Below are 11,699 nucleotides of genomic sequence, written 5' to 3' on the forward strand. Positions count from 1 at the left end.
GGGGCGGGGCGGGGGGTGAGGGGAGCTGGGTTGCCGGTGGGTGCAGAGCACCCACTAATTTTCCCCCATGGGTGCTGCAGCCCCGGAGCACCCACGGAGTCGGTGCCTATGAAAGGAGGTTGAGCAAAACCCATCAGTGGAGGTTTTTAAGAACAGGTTAGACAATCGTCTGTCAGGGTTTTTAAGAACAGGTTAGACAATGGTCTAGGTTTATTTGGTCCTGGCTCAGTGCAGGGAGCTGTACTTGGTAACTCCTCGAGATCCCTTCCAGCCCAACATTTCTATAATTCTATAGAAATTGTAAATCTGACTGTTAGTATCCCAAACAAGGTTTGTATTTTTAAAAATGTTGGGTTTTTCCTACTATGTATCTTTTGACTTGTGTGTGTAAATGGAGGTGTTTTGGTATGCAAAAGATGAGTGCAGGCTTTTGTGGATGCACTCATTTCCCCTGAGACAATTTAAAAGATATAACTTCCTCACTGAAAAGATGTGTTGCGAAGAATGATTCTGTTCCTAATTCTAGAACAGCCAGCATCACACACAACAGTTCATTCCTCTGATCAAGGGAGGGAGAACTGTAAGAATCATTACTGCATGTGCAAAGTGGGTGATCTGACCTGAACACAGCTGTTCAGGCACCTAATTTACCATTTGCAAGTGCAATTTGATTTACATATGAAACCACTGCAATTGTGCACGTAAATATGTACATATTTGTTCATGTTTTTTTGGGATCTTGTTTGAAAATTCTTTCCATAAGTTCATCTCTGGGACCATCATTAAAGTGGCAACTTTGCTCATCATTTATTTTCACATTAAGAGAAATGAAATATGTTGGGCCAGATTCACTGAAACCATCAGCCCACTTTGATGATGCAAAGCAGCTGTCAGCTCGGTTTAACTATCTGGTTTTCATTATACAGCTGTTTTGCATCACCAGAGCAATGCAAAGAACTAACAAACCTGGTCCTTTACCTTCAGGAGCCTATTAACATCTATACTTACACATTTATTGTTGATTTTTATTTATATTTTATTGACAAAAGTGTGCCAATTAGTAAGGGCAGGTATTCGAAACAAACAATGAATGTATTTACCTTCAATATCCTGATAACTTGAAAGATGTTTCAATACTGCAAGGGAACAAAAGGAAAGAGACACTGTACTGACGCAGAATTCAAATGGTGTTGGTCGTTGTTCTTATAATTTAAAAGCCAGTGTGCTGGGATTTACCTTCAGAGTTCAGGTTAAATTCAGCAGTCACCTTTCCATAAACATTCTTCAAGCAGCAATAATACAATCCCTGGTCTTTTATGCTAGTTTGAACTATTGCCAAAGACACTGGCGAATCATCCCCCGCACTGGAATAGAAGTTATTAACATTTGCAGTTTAGTATTTTAAAACATTTTTTCTAACCAACTTACTCAGGACCACCCAATTTTTTGGACTAAATGATGCTGAAAAGAGCGTGATTCAGAAGGGATGTGAATAGATTTGATGTTTTTTCAAACCCCACTTGGAAGCATTCAGCCTGTTTTGTATTGCCCAGTAGATTTTTTTTCATCATATCCTGAGAGAAAATAATACTTTTACCAAACCTACATAGAATCTGATTATATTACAATATTAGAAACTCTTATGAGTTTTTAATATTCATATTGATTTCACAGGTAAACTTGCTACGACAGGCAGGGCATGTGTATTGGGGAACATGACACTAGAAGTCATAAGATAGAATGTTTTCTGTAGTCTCTTAACATAGCATGTAAAGTATATTTTCCTGTAGACTAAGAGACAAATACTGTTGATTGGATATTCAGAGCAGCTCTGCATGGAAATAGAGTGCGTCCTTCCAAAGAAACATGTCTAGGTATTGGATATTGGTATGGACCACTTTTTGACATGAATGAGAGCAAACGTGTTGTGCTTGCTAACATCAGGGCTGAATTTGACTGTGTGTGTGAGACTAAGGCTGGTGTATCGGCACCTTATATTTTATCTTTGAGCCTATGCTCAACTTTAAGCATGTGCTTAAGGCCAGCCCTGCTCAGCCATGCATGTGAGCACCCATTAACTTGACTTCAATCAGAGTTAAGAATGTGTGTAAGTGCTGAATTGGGGCCCTAGATCAATAATAATCTTTAGTTTCCTCTTCCCAACCTGAATAAACAATATGGATTCCCCATCTCTTTTCCATGGGTCCCCCAGATCTTTTTCCTTTTCCCTAGTTGCCTCTCATCTCTCTTCCTTTCCCTGGGATCCTTACCTTTTTCTTTCTCCTGATTTCTCCACCTCTCTTTATTTGCCCACCTAACCCCTCCCACTTTTTTTCCTCTGCTCTTTCCTAGGGTAGGAAATGTGTTTTCTGGCTATCTGGCCTTGTGCAGCTCATGCTTTAGCAATAAACCCCTGGATTGTTGCCTGCACTGCAACTACTCTGTATCAACGCAGCCCTTCCTGGTAAAATGGAGCACCCTAGCTAGCCACCTGCAGCATCTAGTCTATACTTGAAGCTGCTCTTGTTTAGGACTAGTAATAAGTTGTCCAGCTGTTCTCTCCTCTCCCTCTTCATTCATATTATATATTTGCCACTCCGCAGCATCATTTGGAGGAGCTAAGAATGGCACATCTGATGTGATCTGGTGAGTGTTGGGGACCTGCTCAGTTACTCTACTAGTACATGCCCTCAGCTATGCTAACCCCCATTTTTATGCCACTCTTGGATCACTGTTGCTTAGTGCTGTAATGCTATTTAGGGAAGGGCTGCTTTCCAAGAACAGTGACGTTCAAGATGGCAAAACCCACAGGCTCAAATACCTATCTCTTAACCTTTATTATTTACTATTTGTATTACAGTAGTGCCCAGAGACGCCCTATCAGCATCGGGGCCCCATTGTATTGGGTGTTGTATCAGTGTACGGTCTATGACAGGCTGTCAATTGAAAAGCATACTGTCTATATGGCGACAAGACTAGGGGTACAAGGTCTAGGTTTATTTGGTCCTGCCTCATTGCAGGGGGCTGGGCTAGGTGATCTCTCAAGGTCTTTTGTAGTCCTACATTTCTGTGATTTTATGCATACATCTACACTGCAATTAAAAAAACCCAGTGGCACCAAGTCTCAGAGGCTGGGTCAGTTGACTCGTGCGCGTGGGGCTTGGGCTGCGGGGCTATCAAATTTTAGCTGGAGCCTGGGCCCTGAGACCTGGCGAGTGTCTCCACTGCAATTTTATAGCTCCACAGCTGGTGCCATGCAAGCCTCAGTCAGCTGTCCTGGGCCAGCTGCAGCTGTACTGCGGGTCTTTTACTGCAGTGTAAATGTACCCCACAGACTGGAGGAGTGGATTGAAAGGGCACAATGAAAGGGCTGAAGAGACGGGAAGAGGGAGTAAAAATTCCAAAAGTGCCCATGTGACTTAGGCTCCGAAGTTCCGTTTTCAAAACTCACGTTAGTACTAAGGAGCCCTAAGTATCACTGAAAGTCTTTGGGGACTAAGGTCCATATTTGTAAAGGTATTTAGGTGCCTACATGTGCTTAGTGGGATTTTCAAAAGAGGCTAGGTGCCTAACTCTCCTGAATAGATAAAACTTTCATTTTCCACTTTTCTCAGTGCACTGCTGCTCAGTCACCCTGATATAATTTAATTGGCTGGGTTAAGGAGTCAGATAATTTTCGCTCATACCCAACCCTTGTCAGTTTAAAGGGCCATTTAAAACAGAACTTAAAGTTCAAAGGATGTGACCTCTCCTGTTCCTCGAAGAAGCTGCTTTTATTAGGCCTTAGAGATTCATATCTCCCAGTTTCTCATATCTTAGCCAGACTTGTTTATATCTTTCGGCCCTAGGGTGACCAGATGCCACAGATTAAATATCGGGACGCGGGGGGGGGGGGGGGGGAAGGCCGCGGGGGAGGGGGGCAGAGAAGAAAAAAGCCGGCGGCGGAGAGGGAAAAAAAAAAAAAAAAACGGCCGGAGCACCCCCCAGCCGAGCCGCGCTCCGGGCCCTTCCTGCAGCTCCCTGCCCAGCCGTTCCCAGGCTCCGTCGCCCCGCAGCAGGGGCTGCTCCGCTCCACCCCGCCAGGGCTGGGACACTCGCCCCCGCAGCCCCGGACAGCCCCTCTCCAGCCGCGGGGAGCTCGGGGACCTGGGCAGGGGGCGAACCAGGTAGCCGGGCCCGGCCCCTCCCGGCAGGAGCGTGTCCGCCTCCGACCCACCGCACTGCCCCGCGGGCTGCAGGGCTGGAGCAGCCTCCGCACTGCACTCCCGGCCCCGGGCCCTGAAGGCGGCGGTGAAGCCAAGCGGCTTGCCCTGGTGACCCTAAGTGAGCCTAGGGGGCGAGAGTCCCTCCAGGACGTCAAAATTGCTTGTTTGTCCAGTGTCCCGACCGCACATCGGTCGGGACGCGGGACAAACAAGCCAATATCGGGACAGTCCCGATAAAATCGGGACATCTGGTCACCCTATTCGGCCCAGCTGCTGGAATTTCACCTTTGCATGATCTTGTTCAGTAGTTCACAGTCTGATGGGAAGAGATATGAAACAGCTAAAGCAAGCAGACAGGAACTACCTTGAAGGAGGGAAACAATGTCTGATATTATTAATACACTCTGCAAACTCTGACTACTTTGTTTTAGTCAGTTTGTTTTATTGTCCCAGTCATTGCACTACAGTGCTCTCACCAAGAGTTTATCATTAGACCCTTTAATTTTTTCCCACAAAAGATAATCTCAAAACATTTTGGGAAGTGCCAGTTAGGATCCCTCCTTACCTTCGATTCACTCGAGCTAGTAACTTTGAATCTTTAATCCAGGTAACGATGGAGTCTTCATGAATTTCCCCGAACTGACAGCATAATTTAATATTTCCAGAACAATCAGGGAACAGCTCAGCATGGATTTTCTTCAGTAACTTGGGGGCTTGAAATGAAATATCCACAGTTAAGAATCAGAAAATACTACTACTACTTTGCCATTTTAAAGGGACCTCAAAATGTCAGCTACATAAATTTAAATGGGTAAAAGACTGTAAAATATTTAGGAATAAATATCAAGGCAAATTACCCTCCAATGTGGAATAAAATAATAAAAGACTTGGAGGAATGGAACAAATATGAAATTTCTTGGCTAGGTAGGGTAGCCTTGGTAAAGATGAATGTCCTCCCAAGGTTATTATTTTTGTTTCAATGCATCCCTGTTGGTATCCCTGAAATGACATTAAAAACGTGTCAGGATGCACTATTAATATTCATATGGAAACAAATGATAAAGGGTGAGTTCTAACGTTCTGTATAAACCTACAAAGAGGCATGGACTAGCTTTCCCTAATTTGGCTTATTATTATGCATCACAATAAGAAATGTGATCCGTTGGGTTAATAATTGAACATGCAAACATTGGCTAAAATGAGAACAAGACTGGAGATATTTATAATGATTGGGTTAAAATGAAATGTAGGTCACCAAAAATAAAATATCACTCATTCATCCAGACTACCTTAGTGGCTTTGGACATATTTTCTAAATTTCTACTGCCAAGGCCCTCCCCTTAGCTATTTTCATTAATAATGAGGAAAATATCCCTAGGAAATATCAAAGTGACTGTTCGTTGTTGGTAAGAGCTGTGATTACTCAATTCAGGCAGCTGTTCTTGGGTCCTGATTTGAAATTATACCAAGAGAGATGTAATAATGTAAATAATATAAAGATCCCATATTTTCAATATTGAAAAGTCAAAGATTTTGCTGTGAAATCTGGATATTAGGTGGCCCTATTTAGGCCTTTAATCACATTTGAGGAGTTGACGCAGGAGCAAGCAGGAACAAAAGATTTAATTTCTAAAATGCATACAATTTTGACTGAAAAGGACATTGATAAGAAAACAACCCAGATGAAAAGATGGGAGATGGATTTGGACAAAGAAATTGTTCTGGATGAGTTTGTCTCTATGTGGGAAAGGGGATATACATCTATAATTTGTGTGGCCCCTAAAGAATTATTTTTATAAATTATTGTCTAGATAGCATTTGACTCCAGTTAAGTAAGTTCCATCATACTTTTGCTACTAGGGAGGTACTTTGTTGGCAGGCTTTGTTGTGCACATGTGGTGGTTGTGTCCAGGAATTAGATGGTTTGGGGAGGAAATTATTAAAGAGATTCCTCTTATGACAAAATGCCAGCTTCCAAGAGATCCCCTGACTTGCTTACTTAATATATTTTAAACAGAAGGACAAATTAGTTTCTTTTTTATTGTTAGACTTTTTATTGTACATTATTGGAAATGCATAATCCCTCTTGTGGAATTGTGGTATAGTAAAATATGCAATGGAAAAGCTTTCCCATCAAGTATGTACACTAGAGAAATGCCAACAAGAGGATAGGTATTTAGAAATTTGGTCACTCTTTCTAGCATACTCAGAAGGAGGGTTCCCCAGCCAGCAAGTCGGAATCTTTAGCCAGATTCTCTGAATATTGTCCTGATCCTGAATAAGTTATAAGTAATGTACAATGTAGTATGTTAAAATTTTATTGTAACTTTGCCTTAATACATTTTTTAAGTCGTAATGTAAACATAGCATGGTCTTATTCAATACACTTTCTCCCTGATTAAAGGGCAAGTCAGTTAAACTATAATAAAGCTGCACAGGTATCACTGAGGTGTAATAATGTGAACATAATGTGGTTACCCAAGTAGCACTGATTTTGCCTAAACTCCTTTATCACCTAGGGTGACCAGATAGAAAATGTGAAAAATCGGGATGGGGTGGGGGTGAGGTAATAGGGCGCCTATATAAGAAAAAGCCCCAAGTATCGGGACTGTCCCTATAAAATCGGGACATCTGGTCACCCTAGTTAGTGAGCAGAATCCTTATTGCTATTGATGATGTGAGAGAGGGAAGATAGCAGATTGACTCTCAGATTCCAAGTGGAGTTTGCTGCTGTTTAAAAACAAAAACAACCAAGCTCACCAAACAAAGCCCCCATCTTTTTACTCATAAGTTGAGGGCATTTGAACTGGAAATGACTGAGAAACAATAAACATGAAATCTCAAATTTTTAGAGTTGTGTTTCAAAGTAGAATTGGACTCTAAAGCCCTGATTCAGTTAGTTACTTAAGTATGTGCTTAACTTTAAGCAAGTGAGTAGCTCTATTGAAGTCAATTATCAAGATTTAAGTGTCTAGTGATAATGGGACCCTCAGCTATTGGGTGTTTAACTTGAAATGCCTTAAAGAGGTGTGATTTTCAGAAAATGCTGAGCAATCAACTTCTGAAAATCAGGCCCCTCTATGGTGCTTCAAGTTGGGTGTTCAAAACTGAGACACCTCAAATCATTAGCCATTTAAATCTTAGACAATGAGACTACTCACAAGCTTAAAGTTAGGCACATGCTTGAAGTACCTTACTGAAGCATGCATAAAGTCATGCAAGAAGTGTGTGTGAGAGCTAGAGCTAGAACTCCCAACCTTAACCACAGGCCATTCCTCTGTGGACTGAAAAGAAGAGAATATAACTTAGAGAATTTTTTCACTTCAAGGTCCCAGAAACAAAGGCCAAAAGACCGAAAACATCAAGACGCTTGATCACGGCCTTCGATAGACCAAGAGACTACTACACTTGACCAGAGCTCAGAGAGCCGGGAAGTACTACACCAGAACGGATTCACCCCGTCATCAATACTATACTAAATGTTGACATGTTAGTTGCATGCAGTAACCATAGATTACAAATATACAGTTTAAATCAAAGTGGATCAGATACAGGTGTATAAACTTGCCCAGTCTGCTGTATGCCTGGACATTTGCAGAACAATCTTTGAATGATATTTCCTTTAAATATTATTCTGCAATATACAGAACCTAAACAGATGTTTTTAGTACCTACATTCTACACGGCCTACATTATTTGAGGATTGGACACATTCTTCCCTCTTTCTTAATGCACTTGGTCCTCTTGTAACTTCTGGTTTGTCTACATTGTCAATTACAGACACTGACAGGACTGCAGCCATACAACAGACCTCCCTGCATAAAGTTCCTAACCAGAACTAGTCATTTATTGTGCCTGCTACAACACATCTCCCTTAATCCCCTTTTAAGGTCATTGCTAGCACAAAAATTGTCATGCAAAGAAGACATCTTTTCTCTCACCTATAAACACAGAAATGCATTCAATTAAACAAGTGATTGGGGAAAGCAGAGATCCAGCTCTACTGCTACATCACTGCAGCTGTGCCACTGTAGCACTGCTGTGTAGTTGCTGCCTATATCAACGGAAGAGGTTTTTCCATCAATGCAAGTAACCCACCTCTCCGAGAGGCAGTAGCTAGGTTGACAGAAGAATTCCTCCATCAAACTAGCTGCATCTACAGTGAGGGGTAGGTCAACCTAACTACGTTGCACAGGCACATCCCTGAGTGATGTAGCCAGAGCCGGATTAACCTTTTGTGGGGCTGGCGCCCTTGGGGGCAATGGAGCATGGTGCAGGGGGGTCAGTCCCTGGAGTGAGCGGCTGGCCAGGGGCATGGCATGGCAGGGGCAGCCCTGCTCTGCCCAGCCCAGTGCGAAGGCACTATTTACAAACTGGTAGTTGCCAGACGCACAGTGGCCTGCCCAGCCCTGTGCTGCCAGCATGCCCCTTCCCCCTCGGGGGTGGGCCCATGCCATGCCACAGAGCCCCTCCACTCAACACTGGAACAGCCCTCCGTTTCCCTGTGGCCAGAGCCCCCCTGGACCCACTATGCCCAGCGCCCCCCCAGACCCTGCCACAAATGCACAGCGCCCTGCACAACACCACCTCTGCCCAGCACTCCCATTCCCTACTGCCCCAGCACACACAGATCTTCCCCACCCCCTCACAGCCCAGCACCCCGCCCCTGGCCCTCCAGACACTCCCCCGCCCCCATGCCCTGCCTCCTGGCCGCACTCAGCGGCCCTGCTGGGAAGCGACTGTCTGCTGGGTTGAACCGCCAGTGCAGGTCCCGGGGGGGGGGGGGGGCAGGGGGGAATCGCTCTTGCCCCTCGGGGGTGGTGTGATCAGCCAGGCCAGGGCCTGCCCCAGCCAGCCTCCCTCAGGATCCACTTGCCTGGAGGGGCCCAGCCAAGCCCCCGACACTGTCCCCCCGTAACTGTCTGAGACTGGCCAGGCTTCTGCACCCCCCCACAGGTGCTGGGAAGCAGAGACTGCCCAGAGCTGGAGGTGCACTGGGGTCTCTCCAGGGTCAGAGAGAAGCTGGCGGGTGTGGCCAGGGGATGAAGAGGAGCCCTCGGCAGGCAGGCTGAGAGGAGCAAGTGGTGGGTGGGGTGGGGGGAGCCGGTGGGCTGGTGGGGTCTCAGGGCACAGTACAAGCAAAGCAGGCTGGGGCCCCTTCGGAGCATGGGCATGGCGCCACTGGTGCCATTGTAAACCTGGCACTGGATGGAGCTAGGTCGACCTATGTCTTAGTTGTAGAGCCTTCAAACAGATTACTAGCTTGCTTAGAGAAAAGAACAGGCGTACTTGTGGCACCTTAGAGACTAACAAATTTATTTGAGCATATTGCTTAGAGTCTTTGAACAACTTGTTAGCCTCCTTCCAGTCACTCTCCACCCCTGCTCTCATGCCTCACCTCTTCATGATTTAAACGTAGTTTGTGTTACAACATGAATGTGAAATGTAATTTTAAAAAAATGAAAAGAAAAGCTCGGACCCAGCAAAATCTTATATAAACCATAAATGCTTAATTGTGTTACTTTTACACTACTGCCATTTTGTGTTTTGTCCTTCCAAATTGTAAGCTTTTTGGGACAGAAACTGTGGGCCTGGTTCTCATTTTATTTACGCTGGTTTAATGCCAGTTTAACTTCATTGACTCAGCAGAGTCACTCAGGATTTATACTGGTGTAAGCAAGCACAGAACTGGGCCTTTTGTCATCTTACATTTCTGCAAAGTGTTATGCATATCCAGAGCATTATATAAATAATAGGAATAGGTTACCAGCAGTACAAACACTTTAGGTCCCCAGCACAGTGTAATTATACTGGGGAGCCACAGGGCGGTGGCATAATTGTGAAACCAACCCATTTCAGAACAACATGACACTAATGTGTTTGCTATTGTATTGCATGGCTTCTGTTGGAATAATCATAGAATCATAGAATATCAGGGTTGGAAGGGACCTCAAGAGGTCATCTAGTCCAACCCCCTGCCCAAAGCAGGACCAATTCCCAACTAAATCATCCCAGCCAGGGCTTTGTCAAGCCGGGCCTTAAAAACCTCCAAGGAAGGAGACTCCACCACCTCCCTAGGTAACGCATTCCAGTGCTTCGCCACCCTCCTAGTGAAATAGTGTTTCCTAATATCCAACCTGGACCTCCCCCACTGCAACTTGAGACCATTGCTCCTTGTTCTGTCATCTGCCACCACTGCGAACAGCCAAGCTCCATCCTCTTTGGAACCCCCCTTCAGGTAGTTGAAGGCTGCTATCAAATCCCCCCTCATTCTTCTCTTCTGGAGACTAAACAATCCCAGTTCCCTCAGCCTCTCCTCATAAGTCATGTGCTCCAGACCCCTAATCATTTTTGTTGCCCTCCGCTGGACTCTTTCCAATTTTTCCACATCCTTCTTGTAGTGTGGGGCCCAAAACTGGACACAGTATTCCAGATGAGGCCTCACCAATGTTGAATAGAGGGGAACGATCACATTCCTCGATCTGCTGGCAATGCCCCTACTTATACAACCCAAAATGCCGTTAGCCTGCTTGGCAACAAGAGCACACTGTTGACTCATATCCAGCTTCTTGTCCACTGTGACCCCTAGGTCCTTTTCTGCAGAATTGCTACCTAGCCATTCGGTCCCTAGTCTGTAGCAGTGCATGGGATTCTTCCGTCCTAAGTGCAGGACTCTGCACTTGTCCTTGTTGAACCTCATCAGGTTTTTTTTGGCCCAATCCTCTAATTTGACTAGGTCCCTCTGTATCCAATCTCTACTCTCTAGTGTATCTACTACGCCTCCTAGTTTAATGTCATCTGCAAACTTGCTGAGAGTGCAGTCCACACCATCCTCCAGATCATTAATAAAGATATTAAACAAAACCGGCCCCAGGACCGACCCTTGGGGCACTCCGCTTGAAACCAGCTGCCAACTAGACATGGAGCCGTTGATCACTACCCGTTGAGCCCGACGATCTAGCCAGCTTTCTATCCACCTTACAGTCCATTCATCCAGCCCATACTTCTTTAACTTGGCGGCAAGAATACTGTGGGAGACCATATCAAAAGCTTTGCTAAAGTCAAGGAATAACACATCCACTGCTTTCCCCTCATCCACAGAGCCAGTTATCTCATCATAGAAGGCAATTAGGTTAGTCAGGCACGACTTCCCCTTGGTGAATCCATGCTGACTGTTCCTGATCACTTTCCTCTCCTCTAAGTGTTTCATAATTGATTCCTTGAGGACCTGCTCCATGATTTTTCCAGGGACTGAGGTGAGGCTGACTGGCCTGTAGTTCCCCGGATCCTCCTCCTTCTCTTTTTTAAAGATGGGCACTACATTAGCCTTTTTCCAGTCATCTGGGACCTCCCCCGATCGCCATGAGTTTTCAAAAATAATGGCTAATGGCTCTGCAATCTCATCCGCCAACTCCTTTAGCACCCTCGGATTCAAGGCTCAGGAATCATAACGTACTTTATGTTCCTGAGCCTTGACTCGAAACAGAGGAAACT

At 44.9% G+C, this 11,699-nt stretch overlaps 1 protein-coding gene across 4 annotated transcripts in view; it reads right to left on the bottom strand.

Moving 5' to 3' along the window:
* Positions 1–11,699, bottom strand: part of ALPK2 (alpha kinase 2) — a 72,477-nt gene that overhangs the window by 26,924 nt on the left and 33,854 nt on the right. For 3 of the 4 annotated variants that reach the window (XR_010602125.1, XM_005303876.4, XM_065598821.1), the window contains exons 4-6: positions 4,771–4,918; positions 1,237–1,364; positions 1,101–1,136 (exon numbers count right to left, since the gene is read on the bottom strand). Coding sequence is in view for 3 of the 4 variants with exons in the window: in XM_005303876.4 (XP_005303933.2) it covers positions 1,101–1,136; positions 1,237–1,364; positions 4,771–4,918 (312 nt within the window). In the remaining variant the exon portion in view is untranslated. Of the gene's footprint in view, positions 1–1,100; positions 1,137–1,236; positions 1,365–4,490; positions 4,570–4,770; positions 4,919–11,699 lie in introns of those variants that run through there. The other variant, XM_065598822.1, reaches the window with a different exon arrangement.

Source organism: Chrysemys picta, chromosome 6 (genome assembly GCF_011386835.1).
Source record: "Chrysemys picta bellii isolate R12L10 chromosome 6, ASM1138683v2, whole genome shotgun sequence".
In the NCBI taxonomy this organism is placed as follows: domain Eukaryota; kingdom Metazoa; phylum Chordata; order Testudines; family Emydidae; genus Chrysemys; species Chrysemys picta.